The 19,215-nt window shown below is 47.7% G+C and overlaps 2 protein-coding genes across 5 annotated transcripts; one reads left to right on the top strand and one right to left on the bottom strand.

The window, feature by feature from the left end:
• Positions 1-866: 866 nt before the first annotated feature.
• On the top strand, positions 867-6,223 carry LOC122734563 (zinc finger protein OZF-like). 4 transcript variants are annotated; one of them, XM_043975466.1, is made up of 5 exons: positions 867-1,026; positions 1,681-1,781; positions 3,476-3,602; positions 4,013-4,108; positions 4,463-6,223. In XM_043975466.1, the coding sequence occupies exons 1-5, from the start codon at positions 996-998 to the stop codon at positions 6,082-6,084; spliced, it is 1,977 nt and encodes a 658-aa protein (XP_043831401.1). In that variant the 5' UTR covers positions 867-995; the 3' UTR covers positions 6,085-6,223. The 4 variants fall into 4 exon arrangements, with proteins under 4 accessions (XP_043831401.1, XP_043831402.1, XP_043831403.1 ...); XM_043975467.1 differs by lacking the exon at positions 867-1,026 and having other exon boundaries at positions 1,764-1,781; positions 3,476-3,796; positions 3,935-4,108; XM_043975468.1 differs by lacking the exon at positions 867-1,026 and having other exon boundaries at positions 1,764-1,781; positions 3,476-3,796.
• A 3,721-nt stretch (positions 6,224-9,944) lies between these two features.
• On the bottom strand, positions 9,945-16,854 carry LOC122754066 (zinc finger protein 260-like). The gene is made up of 5 exons (XM_044002073.1): positions 16,758-16,854; positions 16,064-16,164; positions 14,224-14,350; positions 13,685-13,780; positions 9,945-12,776 (listed from the first exon to the last, which is right to left on the bottom strand). Exons 1-5 carry the CDS (start codon positions 16,786-16,788, stop codon positions 10,732-10,734), a joined length of 2,400 nt encoding a protein of 799 aa, XP_043858008.1. The 5' UTR covers positions 16,789-16,854; the 3' UTR covers positions 9,945-10,731.
• Positions 16,855-19,215: the final 2,361 nt, after the last annotated feature.

Below are 19,215 nucleotides of genomic sequence, written 5' to 3' on the forward strand. Positions count from 1 at the left end.
CCCAAAAGAATGGAAACTCCTTGAACCTGATTGCAATATTGCTGGATTTTTCAAATTCTGAAGCCTTGATCTTAATATATGTTTGGGGAGAAGAGAAGGGGGAACCATTACTAGGGGATGGCATCAAGGTCAGAAGGCTCTTTGGGGATGGGCATGGGTGGCAGCAGGGGGGGAATGCGGGACTCGAATTCAGGTCCAATCTCACACACTCTCCAACAAGCCATGCTTCAGTTTCCCTTCTGTGGAATGAGGGCAAGAAGAGCCCAGACTTGCCAGGGCAGTGTTGAGGGTCCAAGGACACAGGACACAATGAAAATGACCTGGTGACTCTTCTGGGAGGAGGGACCAGGGTCCCACGCCCCTGGGGGGGCAGGTTGAGGGAGGTCAAGGGTCATTCCTTGCTCTGCTGTCCCCCTCACACTTGGGGAAGGCAGGGGTCTCTCCTGGGGCGAAGCAGGGGGCCAGGTGAGGCACTACCTAGTTCCGCAGGGAGGAAGGGGGTGCTCCTGAAGGAAGCACCTGCAAAGCCAAAGGGGCGGCGGGGCGGGGAACTTGGGTCCCCCAGAGGACGCCATAGGAGGACCAGCAGCAGTCCAAGCCTGGGGGAGCCACTGGGGAGCGGCGGGATGAGCCCCAGCAGCGCCTCTGAATGGCTCCCGAGGAGCGGGGGTGGGGGGCGGGGAGGAGAGAGATGTAGAATGCGCAGGCGCCTCTAGAGTGGCCTCCCCCCTCCCCATTGGAGAAGAGGGAAACCTTGGCTGACGCTCCGCCCCCTCCCTGATCCAGCCAATGGGCGCCTCCCTAGGTGAGGTAAGAGAGTGCGCAGACTCAGAACTTTCTTCTTACTTCTGTGTTCCTGAGCTGTGGTTTGGGTTGGTGGTTCTTGGTCCTGGCTCGGGAAGGAGGGGAGGAGAGGGGGGCGCCGGGGACCCCCCCCCCGCCTGGCCCCCTGCCCTTCCCAGCGTCTCCCCTCCGCTCCTTGGCTATTCTCTGAAATGGGGCGAAGCCTCGTGGACCCTGGTAGGAGTGAGTGAGAATGCCCCCCTCCCTTATTTCCCTCCCCCTTTCTCTGTGCCCCCCCCCATCCCCGGCTCCTACTACCTCCCAGTCCCCTTACTTCTCGTCCCCTTCCATCTCCCCCTCCCCCACTCCCCAAATCCCCTGGGGCTCCCCCCTCCTCCCTTATTGGGGTTCACACACCCCTGCCCCCTGGGGCTCCCCCCTCCTCCCTTATTGGGGTTCACACGCCCCTGCCCCCCTGTATTTCTAGGGTTTGTTCCCCCCAGGAAAGGAACCCCCAGCCTCAGCTCTGCAGCCCTCCCCACCAACCCCCCCCCCAGGGTCCCCTCCTCACCCCCCTCCCCAGGTGTCACCGCCCCTCCCTCCTCAGATGACCAGGCATTTCCCAGGACTCCTGGAGGGAGGGGGGGGAGGCAGGGACCACCACAGTCTGGGCTTTTCCTTCTCCTTGGCATCTCTGGCACCTGGAATGCAGTGATGCATACAGTAGGCGCTTCATCAATACACTTTGAGTTGCCCCAAGCCCTGGAAACATGTTCTCCTCCTGGTGTCCCCTGGAGCAGGGAGAACTGTGGGCATTTCCAAGGCCCAGGGAGGTCTGGGAGCTGGGAGGGGGCAAGGGCCAACCCCTCCCTCCCACGGCTCCCTTTTCCTTTCTAGCTCAGCCCCCTGAGACCCCACGGGCCTGGGTACAAGCCAGAGCAAGGAGGAGGAAGGAGGGAAGAATGGGCCTCAGGCTCCTGGCCCCCAGAGCCCCCCAGGTAAGCAGCCCTGGCCTCTCCCTGACATGGTATCTCAGGTCACAGGGAGCAGACAGCTCCTCTCTCCAGTGCTCTCTGTCATCAGGGCACCTGGGCCCAGCAGCCACTCAGTCACCCAGTCAAGCTGCCTGGAATCCAGGAGGCACTTAATAAATGCTGGCTTCCCTGACCTGACTCAGCAGCTGGGGCAGCCCTGAGAGGAGGCATCTCCTGGGAGACTTTGCCTGAGGCTCCCCATGGTTACTGCTCCCTCCCTCCCTCTCCCCAAATGTCCAGATTCAGTGGCCTCTTCTCAGGCCTCCTCCTCTCTCCCCTGGCTCAGGGTCCTGACCCTGCTCCCTCTTGGGGCCCTCCTCCTCCCTTCTCTGTCTCCTTGGCTGGGTCCCCATCCATGCCATGTCCTCTGTCTGAGAGGCTCGTCCCTGGCTCAGCCTGGCCCTTCTTCTCTCTTCTCTCTCCAAGCTCTGTCCCTCGGGGGTCTCATCCCAGGCTGTGGGTTCCAGTCCTGCAGCTACAACTACAACAATAGGACTTTTTAAGCAGGATGGCCCCTGGGCCTCCCCAGCTCACCATATCCCAGGGTAACTCAGCATCTCCCCCAAACCCTCCCTGATTCTGAACCTGGCTCTTCCTGTGGAGGAGACCACCCTCCTCCAGGGGCCCCAGGCTGGCACCCTCACTCTTCCCTGTAACTGCTCCCTCCCTCTCTCTACCAGGGGCTCCCTGTTCCTCCCTTTGGCATTCAATGCTCTGCATACACTGAGCACTTCCTGCCTTCCCCTTGTCTTGGTGGGTTAACCTCCTCCATGCCTCCTGTGCTCCAGCCAGCCTGGCCTGTTTGCTCTGACTCACACCTGACCCCCCATCTCTCCTCTCTACTTTTGCTTCCCCTCCCTGCCTGCAATGCTCTTCTCCCCTCCCCTTGTCCCTCCTGCAGTCACTGGCTTATTGCTTCCAGGCTCAGCTCAAGCCCAGCCTTTTACAGGAGCCCACTCCTGGCCCCTCAGCTGCTGGTGCCTTGCTGCCCACCCTGAGGACTGTTGGGGCTTTTCCTCTGCATCCCCCCACCATGGACCCCAGTGCCTGGCACAGAGATGGCCCTTAACAAAGGCCTGTTGCTGGGTTCTGGGGCCTCTGGGAGAAGACTGGCACTGGAGACCCTGAGCTGTTGAGTAGGAGGCCTCATGGTCTGGTGGAGAGAGACCTTGGTCAGGGTCTGGAGACAGGGATGGGAGCCCCAGCTCTGATCCTGTGTGTGTGACCCTGAGCAATCCAGGAAGCCTTTCCTGGCCTCAGTTTGATCATCTGTAAAGTAGGGCTGAGGAAGCCTGGTCTTCCCAAGGTGGTTGTGAGGACAGTGTTGTCTCCACCTTGTCTGTCAGTGGCCAGGGGCCTCTTGTCTCCCCCTTTTCACTGTGAGCTCCCTGAGGGCAGGGACTGTTTTTGTCCTGCTTTGTATCTCCAGGCTCAGCACAGAACCTGACACGGGGTAGACCCTCCATGAATGCTTATTGCCTGGAAGATGACTGTTCTTCTCTTACATGATTCCCATCTGGCACAGCCTGAGGCATGTAGGAGCTCCCCCTAAAGATCTGCCTTGGGACAAGGAAACCTGAATGTAGGAAGAATCAGTCCCTCTCATTCCTGCCCCTGTTAGGGTCCCTGGCTGAGCACAAATGTATTTGTTGTTTCAGGTCTCAATGACTTTCAAGGATGTGGCTGTGGACTTCACCTGGGAGGAGTGGGGCTACCTGGACACTTCCCAGAAGGAGCTTTACTGGGAGGTGATGTTGGAGAACTACAGGAACCTGGTCAGCCTGGGTGAGGGAGACTCTTCTGGCAAGGCCTGGAAAAACCAAGGCTTTGTGCATCCCAGTGACCCCAAAGGCAGGGGGGCCGGATGCTCTCCCTGGTCCCATCTGAAGGGCTCTGGCTTTGTATGTCTGGATACTGACTGCTCCAGTTGTGTGATCCCATTTTAGCTGTCTGTTCTTTGAAGCCAAGTATACTCCCAGGTACCTCAGTAAAGATGGCTCAAATGAACTTATTGTCTTGTAAATCTAACTTTATTCTTCGACCCATTCCTTTCTTTCTCTTCCCAAGAAAGCAAACCAGATCACCCTTGTGATGTTTTCTATTTGCTTCACTTACAGACCCCAGATTACCTGGGCCTTCCCAGAGGAGCTTGCTTAACCCACCCTTTCCATCACTTTGTCATTTCCCATGACTAGGCCTAGCAGATTCCAAAATGGAAGTGATCTCTCAGCTGGAGGCAGGAGAAGCACATGGGATTCCAGTGGATAGTGTCCTAAGAACCTGCTGGCCAGGTGAGTGAGTGAATACTAGCCAACAGAGTACATGACACCCCTCTGCTCACCTGGTTTTCCATCTGTACGTCTACTCAGGATGGGCCCATTGGTGATCAGCTGCATGATTTTTGCTCATGAATTCTTCTCCTTCCCATACATCTTACAGATAACTAGAAGTGATCTGATTCTCTTCATGCTTTCAGAATTCAGCAACATTTTTATTGTCCACGTGAAGACATAAGAATTTATTTCATTTCAAGTGAAAACAATATGTACATTGCTTATAAAACCAAAATATTGGGGACAGTGAAGCACAGAGCAAAGCTTATTTATCAAAGGAAAAGGATTCTTTTCACTTTTTCTGTCTTTCAGATTGGGATGTCAGGCCTCATACCAAGGAGTCACCTCCAAAGTTGAATGTTTCTGTGGAAGACTTATCTCAGCAAAGGTCTTTGTGGGATGATTCATGCAGCTCCAAGATGGGAAAAGCCCGGGACTATTATGGCAGGTTAAGGAAAGGGCAAAGCAATGAGGAGAAACATTCTAGACAAGGAAAAGCAATTCAAGCAGAACCTGCCAATGAAATGAGAGCCTCTGAACACAGTAAATACAGCCAAACCTGTAGCCCAGAGCCAGTCAGTTTTCTGCAACATGGAGTATCTGTAGCAATAAAACTCCATGAAGGTGATATTCAGCAAAAGACCTTCACCATGTCTTCAGACCAAAGTCAGTGTAATCAAATGTCTTCTCAGAAGAAGTATTATAAATTTATCAAATGTCAGGAAAGCTTCAAGAAAAAATATGCAATTCATGCTGAAGACAAACTTCGTGAAAGTAGGAATTCTTTCTTCCCTAAAAATGAGCATACTCTACATCAGAGAAGTGATACAGGGAAAAAGTGTCATATATTGAGTAAATGTGGGAATATAGATCTTAATCAACCTTCTAGTATTCAAGATAAAAAGAAAGTTTATAAATGCAGTGAATGTGGAAAGGACTTCCAGCATAAGGTCAATCTTAGGCAACACTGCAGAGTTCATACTGGAGAGAAAACTTTTGAATGCAATCAATGTGGAAAGGCTTTCCACCAAAAAGGAGATTTTAGAAGACACTGTAGAATTCATACTGGAGAGAGGCCTTTTAAATGCGGTGATTGTGGGAAAGCCTTTTCCTGGAGCACAGCATTGACTGGACATCAGAGAATTCACACTGGAGAGAAACCTCATGAATGCAAAGAATGTGGGAAGACATTCAGAGAAAGTTCTCAACTTTCTGTGCATAAGAGAATTCATACAGGAATAAAACCTCATGAGTGCACAATATGTAGAAAGCTATTCTCTCTAAAGTCACATCTTATACAACACTACAGAATTCATACTGGAGAGAAGCCTTTTAAATGTAGTGATTGTGGGAAAGCCTTTTCCTTGAACACAACTTTGACTGTACATCAGAGAATTCATACTGGAGAGAAACCCTATGAATGCAAAGAATGTGGGAAGACATTCAGAAAAAGTTCTCAAGTTTCTTTGCACAAGACAATTCACACAGGAATAAAACCTCATGAATGCACGGTTTGTAGGAAGGCATTCTTTCAAAAGTCAACTCTTACAAGACACTATAACATTCATACTGGAGAGAAGCCTTTTAAATGCAGTGATTGTGGGAAAGCCTTTTCCCGGAACACAACCTTGACTCTACATCAGAGAATTCACTCTGAAGAGAAACCATATGAATGCAAAGAATGTGGGGAAACTTTCCAATCCAGCTCCAAACTTTCTGTGCACCAGAGAACTCATACAGGAATAAAACCTCATGAATGCACAGTATGTAGAAAGGCATTCTCTCGAAAGGCACATCTTACAAGGCACTACAACATTCATACTGGAGAGAAGCCTTTTAAATGCAGTGATTGTGGGAAGGCCTTTACCAGGAACACAACCTTGACTAAGCATCAGAGAACTCAACACTGGAGAGAAATCCTATGTGTGCAATGACTGTGGAAAGGCCTTCACCCAGAAAGGTCTTTCATTACATATTAAAAGAACACATTTTAGAGAGAAGTCTTAGGAATGTAATAAATGTGGGAAAGTTTGTGATGATGAGAAACCTCATTAATAAAATCCTGGAAAACCATACTTTTGTCTGAAAGAGACTCCTTGACAAAATTATTTAATATTAGACAGAAATCATAGGCATATAATGCTTGTGGAAGGCCCTTCACATACTCTGTGGTGTGAACCATTTCTCTTCATTAGATGGGTCATTGACTAGAGTTGCAAGTCAGGTATATATTTTCAAAAGTAACCAATGTGTTGCTTTATTTTCCTATCTTAACAATATTTGTTAGAAGGAAACTCTTAACTGAGAAGGGGAAATTCAGTATTGGATGGCAACAGTGTATCTAAAAGGAAAGGAAAAGTGTGGTCCTTCAGCCAGAGCACAGAGCTTCCTAAATATCATGGTGCTTCAAGATAAAGAGGAGACAATAATATAGTAAAGAAAGTGAGGTTAGAACAGTTTAGGTGCTGCTTGATTAGCTATGAATATTTTAATTGTCACTTGGAAATTGGTCAGCACTCAAGTACTTTAGGAATTTGTGGTGAGCCCTAATCCATTGAACATTTTTATGAGTTTTGAGATAATCTGTAAAATACTTGTAAGTTTTTCTGTTGCTGAATAGATGGTTTTATTTATTTTCTTTCCATTCCATCTTCTCCCCAGCTCCCAGTTGAAAAAGAAAAATTCTTGTAACAAATTGGATAGTCAATCAAAACATTACCACATTGGCCATGCTGCAAAACATTCATATTTCTGCACCTTGAATCCTACATCTTTCTGCCAAGAGAGGGGCAGCATGCTTCATCATAAATCTGGAATTATGATGGTTATTGCATTGATAATTCTAAAGTCTTTCAGAATTGATATTCTTTGAAAAGAACTGTGAATTCCTCAGAATATTAAGCATGTGCTGAAGAACTTGGTGTGCCAATGCAGATAACTCCCTGCTCTGCACACTTATCCTCTTAAACTTGCCTGGAGCCTTTGAAGTGTTAAGTTACCCATACTCACAGAAATAAGGAGTTGGAACTTGAATGGTTGTCTTTATCTACTCTGCCACAATCCCTGCCACAGATAACACAGCATTCTCAACAAGACACAGCTATGACCAGCTGCCTTGCTATTTTTTCAACACAACACTCCATGACCCACCTGTCTATCTTTACTGGATGCCAATTGCCATGCTTTCTCACAGCTGCTTTCTGAACTCACAGGGCACATCCCTGCCCTCCACTAGGACAGTACTGTACCCTTCAGGGGCCAATGACTTGGCATGACCTCCCCTCTGGTCTGTATCTATCTTCTGTGGACCTAAGCAGTTTCAGCTTGCCCCTCCTATTATACTGTAAGATCCTTGAGAGCAGGGAATGTTTTTGCTGTACTACTTACTGCACTTAACATGGTGATGAATACTGGATAGACTTTTTTGTAGGGGCTGATAATTTTAAATCAAAGGCATGCCCATCAATTGGGGAATGACTAAACAGGCTGTGGTATATGATGATGATGGAATATTATTGTGCCATAACAAGTAGGATGATTTCAGAAAGGCCTAGAAAGGCTTACATAAACTGATATATAGTAAAGTGAGCAGAACTAAGAGAACATTGTGCACACAGCAATATTTTTTGAAATACTGTGAATGTCTTAACTTCTGAACAATACAATGATCCAGGACAATTCCAGAAGACTAATGATAAAACATACCACCCACCTCCAAAGAAAGAACTGATGTTGATGAAACACAGACTCAAGCATGCTATTTTTCACTCTCATTTTTTTCCTTTTATTTAAATTTTCTTATACAAAGTAACTAACATTGTAATGTTTTCGTTTGTTTGTTTTGGCAGGGCAATGGGGGTTAAGTGACTTGCCCAGGGTCACACAGATAGTGTAAAGTGTCTGAGGCCGGATTTGAACTCATACTCCTGAATCCAGGGCCAGTGCTTTATCCACTGCGCCACCTAGCTGCCCCCACCCCCTTTACATTGTAATGTTTTACATAAGTATACATATATAATGCATATTTTGATTGCTTACTGCCTTGAGAGGGCAGGGAGGGAAGGAGGGATAAAAAATGGAACCCAAAACTATAAATATTTTATTACTTAAAAAAGAAGACACAGTATCATCAACATTGTGTGTTGATCTACTGTGATGGACTAGATTCTTCTCACCAATGCAAAGGTACAGAAGAATTCCAGGGGACCCATGATGGAAGAGGATCTCCAAATCCAGAAAAAAAAACAAACTGTGGAATAGAGATGCTGATTGAACCATACTATTTCTTTTGTTTTTGGTGCTGTCAGTTTTTTATTTTGAGGTTTTTCCTCATTACTCTGATTCTTCTCTTATAACATGACCAATGCAGAAATAAGTTTAATGTTATATATATATATATATATATATATATATATATATATACACATATATAATGTATATCAGATTACCTGCTATCTAGGGGAGGGGGGAGGGAGGGAGGGAGAAAAATCTGAAATTGGAAAGCTTGTATAAACAAATGTTGAGAACTATCTTTACATGTAACTGGAAAAAAATAAAATACTTTTATCAGAAAAAATAAATAAGAATAAACCCATATAGAAAAAAATATTTAATTTTCGTCTTTGGAGGTGGCAAAGAAGTAGAAAACAAGTGGTTGGTAGTGTCCATCAATTATGGAATAGGTGAAGAAATTATGGTATAAAATATATTGAGCTTTCATAAATGAAAGGGAAGGTTTCAGAAAAAACTTAAGACTTTTATGAACTGATAGAAAATGATTTAATGGGGCAGCTAGGTGGTGCAGTGGATAAAGCACTGGCCTTGGAGTCAGGAGGACCTAAGTTCAAATCTGGCCTCAGACACTTAACACTTACTAGCTGTGTGACGCTGGGCAAGTCACTTAACCCTCGCTGCCCCGCAAAAAAAAAAAAAAAGCAAATTAAGGAGAACCAGGAGAATAATATATACAAGAACAGCAACATAGTAAAGACAAACAATTTCGAGTTTCACAAACTTATTGGCATTTTAGTAAAGTCATTCATCTCAGTCATTGCTCCCTCCTGTCGACGTTAGGCTATCATTTCATTTGCATCAAGAAAACATTCAGAAAAGGAAGAATTCTTACTTTAAACTTGACAATGAAATGGAAAAGTTTGCCTCTTTTAGAGTGTCCAAAGATAAATTTATGAATTTCCATATGGTTGTCAAATAATAAAGAACTAACAGTTCTATGTACATTTTGTTTTATGTAGGGCTTCTAAATATAAATGCAACTGAAAAAGGTATTAGGAATATACAGTAAAAGGCAGCTCCTCTGGAACAATTACCTATTTTCTAAGAGGGTAACTGGCAGTTACTACTACAAAGAATTGTTATTTGAGGTTTTTATGCCTCAGCACGCACTGGCCTGGGGCTCCGAAAACTGCATGGTGCTCCACCCACTGGTTGTAGCCCTTGCCAAGGCTGGCACCCCATGTCATCACCACTCCCCCGATGCCTACATGGGCCTGGCAGAATTATGATTGGAAGCCTAGAGAGGGCAGTCATGTGACTGTCAGAGCGGCCATCCCATTGGCTGGGGCTATGTGTGGTGTTTCTAGGTTTGGTGGAGAATTGGGCATTCTAGGTGGAAGCTTGAAAGCGACAGGCATTCTGCTGTGTATTTTCAGCTGATTCCTGGGAGATGGTATTTTTTCAGGTATTATAATTTCCCTTTCCCCATTTTATTTCCTTTCCCTTGATCCTACTGATCCTGTTTGTGTTTTGTTTTTTTTTTAAAGTTCGTTCTTGTTAAAATAAATCTTGTTCTGTTTTGAGGGAGGCTGCTGGTCTCCTTCCTTGCCCCAATATTGCGGCGAGCCGCTTAGCTAGCACTCCCCAATTAAAAATTGGTCCCCACACTACCAATAGAATAGACTAAATCTGCCTTCAAATTCAACACTATGCTCTGGCTAAAGGACTAATTTTCTTTTTATTAATGGTTTCTTTACTTTTTAGATAAACTGTTGAATCTCCCCTTTTCAAGAGTTCCTTTCTAACAAGTATTATCAAGATAGAAAAATAAGACATCAAGCAGTAACTAAACTGTTCTAATCTCATCTTCTTTACTATGCTATTGTCTCCCCTTCATCTGTCTTTCACATTGGAAGCAATAAGGTATTTAGGAAGTTCTGTGCTTACAGTTTTTCTTTTATTAATGGTCCCTTTGCTTTTTGGATACATTGCTGTCACTACAGAATCTCCCCTTCCCAATCAAGAGTTCCTTTGTAACAAATATTGTCAAGGTAGGAAAATAAGGTAACATATTAGTTACTTGTGAAAATATATGCCTCACTTGCATCTCTAGTCAGTGACCCACCTACTCAAGAGAGATGGTTGACCACCATTAAGTGAAGAGCTTTCCACATGCACTATATGCCTATGATTCCTGTCTAATATTAAGTCATTTTGTCAAGGAGTCTCTTCCAGATAAAAGTATGGTTTCCAAGATTTTAACAATGAGGTTTCTCACCATCACAAATTCTATGAGGTTAAGTTAAAGTTGTGATCTGTGAGAATGCCTTCTGACATTCATTACATTCCTAAGACTTCTCTCCAGCATGTATTCTTTTAATATGTAATGAAAGACCTTTCTGGGTGAAAGTCTTTCCACATTCATTGCACTCATAGGATTTATCTCCAGTTTGAGTTCTCTGATGACGGGTCAGTGTTGTGCTCTGTTCAAAGACTTCCCCAAAATCACTGCACTTAAGAGTTTTCCCTCTAGTATGGATATTGCTATGTCTTGTAAGATGTGACTTTTGATAGAATGCCTTTCCACATACTCTGCATTCATGAGGCTTTATTCCTGTATGAGTTCTCTGATGCAGAGAAAGTAGAGAACTTACAATGAATGCCTTCCCACATTTACTGCATTCATAGGGTTTCTCTCCAGTGTGAGTTCTCTGATGTACTGTCAAGGCTGTGCTCTGGGAAAAGGCTTTCCCACAATCACTGCATTTAAAAGGCCTCTCTCCAGTATGAATTCTGTAATGTTTTGTAAGGTTTGATTTTGCAGAGAATGCCTTCCTACACATACTGCACTCATAAGGTTTTATTCCTGTATGATTTCTCTGGTGCAGACAAAGTTTGGAGCTTGATCTGAATGTCTTCCCACATTCATTGCACACATAAGATTTCTCTCCAGCATGAGTTCTCTGATGACGAGTCAGTGCTATGCTCAGTTCAAAGGCTTCACCACAATCACTGCACTTAAAAGTTTTCCCTCTAGTGTGAATATTGTAGTGTCTTATAAGATGTGACTTTCGAGAGAATGCCTTTCTACATACTCTGCATTCATGAGGTTTTATTCCCGTATGAATTGTCTTGTGCAGAGAAAGTTGAGCACTTACTATGAATGCCTTCCCACATTCATTGCATTCATAGGGTTTCTCTCCAGTGTGAGTTCTCCGATGTAGAGTCAAGGCTGTGTTGCGGGAAAAGCCTTTCCCACAATCACTGCATTTAAAAGGTTTCTCTCCTGTATGAATATTGTAGTGTCGTATAAGATGTGACTTTCCAGAGAATGCCTTTCTACATATTGTGCATTCATAAAGTTTTATTCCTGTATGAAGTTTCTTGTGCAGAGAAAATTGACAACTTTGTCTGAATTTCTTCCCACATTCTTTCCATTCACAGTATTTCTCTCCAGTGTAAGTTCTCTGATGTAGAGTCAAGGCTGTGTTGCGGGAAAAGGCTTTCCCACAATCACTGCATTTAAAAGGCTTCTCTCCAGTATGAATATTGTAGTGTCGTATAAGATGTGACTTTCGAGAGAATGCCTTTCTACATACTCTGCATTCATGAGGTTTTATTCCTGTATGAATTGTCTTGTGCAGAGATAGATGAGCACTTTGTCTGAATGTCTTCCCACATTCTTTACATTCATAGGGTTTCTCTCCAGTATGAATTCTGCAATGTTGTTTAAGATTTACCTTATGCTGGAAGTCCTTTCCACATTCACTACATTTATAAACTTTCTTTTCATCATGAATACTAGAATGTTGGTTAAGATCTATATTCCCACATTTACTCAACATACAAGACTTTTTCCCTGTATCAGTTCTGTGGTGTGGAGTAATTTCATTATTAAGGAGGAAAGAATTTCCACTTTGATGAAGTTTCTCTTCAGCATAAATTGCACATTTTTTCTTGCTGTCTAAAGTATAACTGAAGGTTTCCTGACATTTGATTAGGTTAGAATACTTCTGAGAAGACATTTGATTGCACTGACTTTGGTCTGAAGACATGGTGAAGGTCTCTCTCTGAATAGCACCTTCATGGAATTTCATTACTCCAGATATTCCCTGGTGCAGAAAACTGACTGGCTCTGGGCTACAGGTTTGGCTGTATTTACTATGTTCAGAGCCTCTCAATTCTTGGGCAGGTTCTGCTTGAATTGCTTTTCCTTGTCTAGAATGTTTCTCCTCATTGCTTTGCCCTTTCCTTAACCTGCCATAATAGTCCTGGGCTTTTCCCATCTTGGAGCTGCATGAATCATCCCACAAAGACCTTTGCTGAGATAAGTCTTCCACAGAAACACTCAACTTTGGAGGTGACTCCTTGGTATGAGGCCTGACATCCCAATCTGAAAGACAGAAAAAGTGAAAAGAATCCTTTTCCTTTGATAAATAAGCTTTGCTCTGTGTTTCCCTGTCCCCAGCATTCTGGTGTTATAAGGAATGTACATATTGTTTTCACTTGAAAAAAAAAACAAATTCTTAGGTCTTTAGAAATGTCTTTGAATTCACCAAGCTTAAACTGTCATTAGGTCCATTAATATTCTTAGCTAAAGAGGGGGAAATAGAGCCAAATAATGAACAATCAATGGAAATGCAGATAATTGTTGACTCCTACAACTATGTGGACAATTTAGCTTAATTTTTTTTTTTGGTTTTGAGGAAAATTCAGCATTAAATATTACACCTGTGAGAGTCATGGGAGTATGATTCCTGGGTCAAAGAACAGGTGGTTTTCTATACCTCCCATTCTAAATGAGTCCATTTGGCTTTCCAAAACTGAAAAACAAAAACCGAAAAATTCAAGTTCCATCTGAAGCGTAAAAACACTTCTGAATTCTGAAAATACCAAGAAAATGAGATCATTTCTATTTATACCAAGTGATTTTGGCATAATAGGGGAAGGACATCATCTAAACAAACTGGAGGGTAGGGAAGAAATTATCTGTAAGATGTATGGCAGGATGGGGCGGCTAGGTGGTGCAGTGGATAAAGCACCAGCCCTGGATTCAGGAATTCCTGAGTTCAAATCCGGCCTCAGACACTTAACACTTACTAGCTGTGTGACCCTGGGAAATTCACTTAACTCCATTGCCCCGTAAAAAAAAAAAAAAAAGATGTATGGCAGGGAGAAGACTTCATGAGCATAAAGTCATGCAGCTGATCACCAATGGGCCCATTCTGAGTGGACTGAATGATGGAGAGGAGCAGAGGGGTGTGTGCCATGTACTCAATTCCCCAGCAGTCCCTCACTCACCTGGCCAGCAGGTTCTTAGGACACTATCCACTGGAATCCCATGTGCTTCTCCTGCCTCCAGCTGAGAGATCACATCCACTTTGAGATCTGCCCGGCCTAGTCATGGGAAATGACAAAGTGATGGGAAGGGTGAGTTAAGCAAGCTTGAGAGGAGCAAGCTAGGAAGGCCCACTTAGTCTGGGGGATATAAGAGGACCAAATAGAAAACATCTCAAGGATGATCTGGTTTGTTTTCCTGGGAAGAGAAAGGAATGGGAACAGAATGAAGTTGGATTTAGGACAACAATGAGTTCATTTGAGCCATTCAATACTGAGGTACCAGGGAGTTTTCTTGGCTTCAGATATTTGCCCTGGGACTTTAGAAAGCCTGTCTGGGCTGAGGGACAACAGAGATGCAGTGGGATCACACAACTGAGCAGTAAAACTCCAAACATACAAAGCCAGAGCCCTTCAGATGGGATCAGAGAGAGCAGAAGCCCCCTGCTTTGGGCTGGACAAGGCCTTGGTTTTTCCAGGCCTTCCCAGAGGAGCCTCCTCACCCAGGCTGACCAGGTTCCTGTAGTTCTCCAACATCACCTCCCAGTAAAGCTCCTTCTGGGAAGTGTCCAGGTAGCCCCACTCCTCCCAGGTGAAGTCCACAGCCACATCCTTGAACTTCACTGAGTCCTGAAACAACAAATACATTTATGCTCAGCCAGGGACCCTAACAGGGGCAGGAATGAGAGGAACTGATTCCTCCTACATTCAGGTTTCCTTGTCCCAAGGCAGATCTTTAGGGGGAGCTCCTACATGCCTCAGGCTGTGCCAGATGGGAGTCATGTAAAAGTCATGTAACAGTCATCCTCCAGGCAATAAGCATTCATGGAGGGTCTACCCCGTGTCAGGTTCTGTGCTGAGCCTGGAGATACAAAGCAGGACAAAAACAGTCCCTGCCCTCAGGGAGCTCACAGTGAAAAGGGGGAGACAAGAGGCCCCTGGCCACTGACAGACAAGGTGGAGACAACACTGTCCTCACAACCACCTTGGGAAGACCAGGCTTCCTCAGCCCTACTTTACAGATGATCAAATTGAGGCCAGGAAAGGCTTCCTGGATTGCTCAGGGTCACACACACAGGATCAGAGCTGGGGCTCCCATCCCTGTCTCCAGACCCTGACCAAGGTCTCTCCACCAGACCATGAGGCCTCCTACTCAACAGCTCAGGGTCTCCAGTGCCAGTCTTCTCCCAGAGGCCCCAGAACCCAGCAACAGGCCTTTGTTAAGGGCCATCTCTGTGCCAGGCACTGGGGTCCATGGTGGGGGGATGCAGAGGAAAAGCCCCAACAGTCCTCAGGGTGGGCAGCAAGGCACCAGCAGCTGAGGGGCCAGGAGTGGGCCCCTGTAAAAGGCTGGGCTTGAGCTGAGCCTGGAAGCAATAAGCCAGTGACTGCAGGAGGGACAAGGGGAGGGGAGAAGAGCATTGTAGGCAGGGAGGGGAAGCAAAGGCAGAGAGGAGAGATGGGGGGTCAGGTGTGAGTCAGAGCAAACAGGCCAGGCTGGCTGGAGCACAGGAGGCATGGAGGAGGTTAACCCACCAAGACAAGGGGAAGGCAGGAAGTGCTCAGTGTATGCAGAGCATTGAATGCCAAAGGGAGGAACAGGGAGCCCCTGGTAGAGAGAGGGAGGGAGCAGTTACAGGGAAGAGTGAGGGTGCCAGCCTGGGGCCCCTGGAGGAGGGTGGTCTCCTCCACAGGAAGAGCCAGGTTCAGAATCAGGGAGGGTTTGGGGGAGATGCTGAGTTACCCTGGGATATGGTGAGCTGGGGAGGCCCAGGGGCCATCCTGCTTAAAAAGTCCTATTGTTGTAGTTGTAGCTGCAGGACTGGAACCCACAGCCTGGGATGAGACCCCCAAGGGACAGAGCTTGGAGAGAGAAGAGAGAAGAAGGGCCAGGCTGAGCCAGGGACAAGCTTCTCAGACAGAGGACATGGCATGAATGGGGACCCAGCCAAGGAGACAGAGAAGGGAGGAGTGGTCAGACAGGGAGGAGGAGGGTCCCAAGAGGGAGCAGGGTCAGGACCCTGAGCCAGGGGAGAGAGGAGGAGGCCTGAGAAGAGGCCACTGAATCTGGACATTTGGGGAGAGGGAGGGAGAGAGCAGTAACCATGGGGAGCCTCAGGCAAAGTCTCCCAGGAGATGCCTCATCTCAGGGCTGCCCCAGCTGCTGAGTCAGGTCAGGGAAACCAGCATTTATTAAGTGCCTCCTGGATGCCAGGCAGCTTGACTGGGTGACTGAGTGGCTGCTGGGCCCAGGTGCCCTGATGACAGAGAGCACTGGAGAAAGGAGCTGTCTGCTCCCTGTGACCTGAGATACCATGTCAGGGAGAGGCCAAGGCTGCTTACCTGGGGGGCTCTGGGGGCCAGGAGCCTGGGGCCCATTCTTCCCTCCTTCCTCCTCCTTGCTCTGGCTTGTACCCAGGCCCGTGGGGTCTCAGGGGGCTGAGCTAGAAAGGAAAAGGGAGCCGTGGGAGGGAGGGGTTGGCCCTTGCCCCCTCCCAGCTCCCAGACCTCCCTGGGCCTTGGAAAGCCCATAGTCCTCCCTGCTCCAGGGGACACCAGGAGGAGAACGTCTGTTTCCAGGGCTTGGGGCAACTCAACGTGCATTGATGAAGCACCTACTGTGTGCCTCACTGCATTCCAGGTGCCAGAGATGCCAAGGAGAAGGGAAAGCCGAGACCGTGGTGGTCCCTGCCCCTTCCCCCCACCCCAGATTCCGAGGAAATGGCTGGCCACCTGAGGAGGGAGGGGCAGTGACACCTGGGGGGGGGGTGAGGGAGCCTTGGGTGGGGGTTTGTTAGGGAGAGGGCTGCAGAGCTGAGGCTGGGGGCTCCTTTCCTGGGGAAGAAACCCTAAGAATGCAGGGGAGCAGGGGCATGTGAACCCCAATAAGGGAGGAGGGGGGAGCCCCAGGGGATTTGGGGAGCAGAGGAAGGGGAGATAGGAGGGGCGGAGGTACAAGGGGAGGGGGGGCGGGGAGCAGACAAAGGGGGCGGGGTGAAGGGGTAAATAAGGGACGGGGCGGCGCAGCCTCACTTACCCCCTCCAGGGGCCACGAGGCTTCGCCCCATTTCAGAGAGTAGCCAAGGAGCGGGGGGGTAGACGCGGAGAAGGACAGGAGGCCAGGGCGGGGGCGGGGGGGGTGTCTCCGTGGCCCCCCACCTCTCTCCGCCTCTTCCCAAACCCAGGACCAAGAGCTAATAAGGCAGAACCAGTTCAGGAACACAGAAGTGGAAATTTCCGCGTCTGCGCAGTCGCTCCCTCAGCCAGCGAGGCGGCCATTGGCTGGATCAGCGAGGGGGGCGGAGCGTCAGCCACCAACCCCTTCGGAAACAGCTTGTGGGACGGGGGGGTGGGAGAAATCAGCTTCAGCGGCGCCTGCGCATTCTGCACCTTTCTCCCTCCTGCTCCCCGACCCCTGGTGCAGGAGGCCCTAGGAATTTTAGCCAATGAGAAGCGCCGTTGCTGCTTCTTCCCTCCCCCTCCTCGTCTCCATTGGCTCCCGCGGGCCGCAGCCCTCATCCCCTAGGCTTGGTCCTGTGGGAACCGCATGATGGCCGTTCCTTTAGGTCCTGCTTCTCCCAGTCCCTTGGGCTGTTTGCGGGCGTCTCTCCCTCTAATCCCCCGCCTCCTGGCCCTCGCTGGGGTCCCTCGGGCACCGCCCAGGGTCCCGGAGCTGGTTGTGGGGGGCCCTGACTCCTTTGGCCTTGCGGTTGCCTCCTCCAGGCAGAACTTGCTTCGCCCCCCTCTCCTCCCCAACTCTGCCTGGGAGTCCGGGCCCTGCCTTCCCAGAGGGGTTTGGGGTGTAGAACACAGAGGAAGGGACTGATGTAGGAGGCAAAAAAAGAGTTAATAGAAAATCCTAAGACCCAAGCTCTGGTACAGACATTAGCTCTAAAAGGGAGTCAGATCCCAGTTAATGGATAACTTATGTCAGGTTCTCGTACCCATTGTGATCAACATCCGTAAGAGACCAGAAGGGTCAGGTCAAAATAACAATAAAGGAAAAAGAAAACCCATAGAAATTCTAATGAAAAATGATTCTATTTTGAAACTAGCCATGGGAATCGGAAAGAGACATGCGCAGAAAAGGCCAAATTTGCCCCCAGGTTCACCTCAAGAAGCGTAAACCCCAAAACACACCTCCACTGAAAAAGGTACCCACCTCGGGGTTGGCTTAGGACCCCAGGAACTCCAAATTAGGATAAGCCCTCCCCTGAAACACCCCTAAGTGGAGAATATTATAATGAGTAGAACAGACCCTCCCTTGTACCTCCCCAAGGTGGAGATTATCATAATGAGACTGATAATCAATTTATCCATACTATAAATGTAACTGTCTTTCCTCTCCTTATTGGAGAGATACCTTTCCAATATTCTGGTTCTCTCCCTGTGGTCACCCACAATATTGCAATAAAACTTAGGAAACTGAGTCTTGTAATTCTTTTGGGACGACTCACAATCAATTTGACCCAAAATTCCAGCCCACATCAGGATGACCCCTGACCTCCCCAGACCTGCCCCTCCCCCAGAGGCGTGGGAACCCGCTCCTGCCTTCCCAGAAGGGTCACTGGTCACTGGCATTGGTTTGCCAAGCTCTGTACCTGTCCCGTGTCCTTGGACCCTAATCACTACCCTCGCAAATCAAGGCTCTCTTTGCCCTCATTGCCCAGAGGGGAAACTGAGGCTCACTTGCTGGAGAGTGTCTGTGGCTACACCTGAATTCGGGTCCCGCACTCCCCCTGCTGCCCCCCATGCCCATCCCCAGAGAGCCTCCTGACCTTGATGCCATCCCTGCTAAGGGTTCCCCTCTGCCCCTCTCTTCTGCCCCACGATTCATAGCCTGATCACAACAGTCAGGGCTCCTGCATGCTCTAGGTCAGACTTGGTGCCAGGTGGGCTGCAGGGGATATAATATGTTCCCCGGGGCCAGTCTTGGGGTCCTTCTTTTCAGCTTTCCCCTATTACAAAGGGCTTCTCTCAACACAGCTTGCAAAGAAAACAAACCCCAGGGGGCGCTAGGTAGTGCAATGGATAAAGCACCAGCCCTGCTTTCAGGAGGACCTGAGTTCAAATCCAGCCTCAGACCCTTGACACTTAATTACTGTGTGACCCTGGGCAAGTCACTTAACCCTTTTTACCCCGCAAAACAACAACGACGACGACCACGACAGTTTCGTGGGGGGAAAAAGGTGGTGGGGGTCCTTAGGTATTCCTCTGTAAAGAATTACACTGTAGGGGCAGCTAGGTTACACAGTGGATAGAGCACCAGCCCTGGATTCAGGAGGACCTGAGTTCAAATCCGGCCTCAGACCCTTGACACTTACTAGCTGTGTGACCCTGGGCAAGTCACTTAACCCCAATTGCCTCACCAAATAATAATAATAATAATAATAACACGGTGGCACACAATCCAATTAGAATTTTAAAAGTCCTTTACCTTTATTGGGCACTAGAGAAAGTGATGGAGAGGCAAGTCAAAGGCTTAGCATCAAGGG

This window comes from Dromiciops gliroides, chromosome 1 (assembly GCF_019393635.1).
Source record: "Dromiciops gliroides isolate mDroGli1 chromosome 1, mDroGli1.pri, whole genome shotgun sequence".
In the NCBI taxonomy this organism is placed as follows: Eukaryota; Metazoa; Chordata; class Mammalia; order Microbiotheria; family Microbiotheriidae; genus Dromiciops; species Dromiciops gliroides.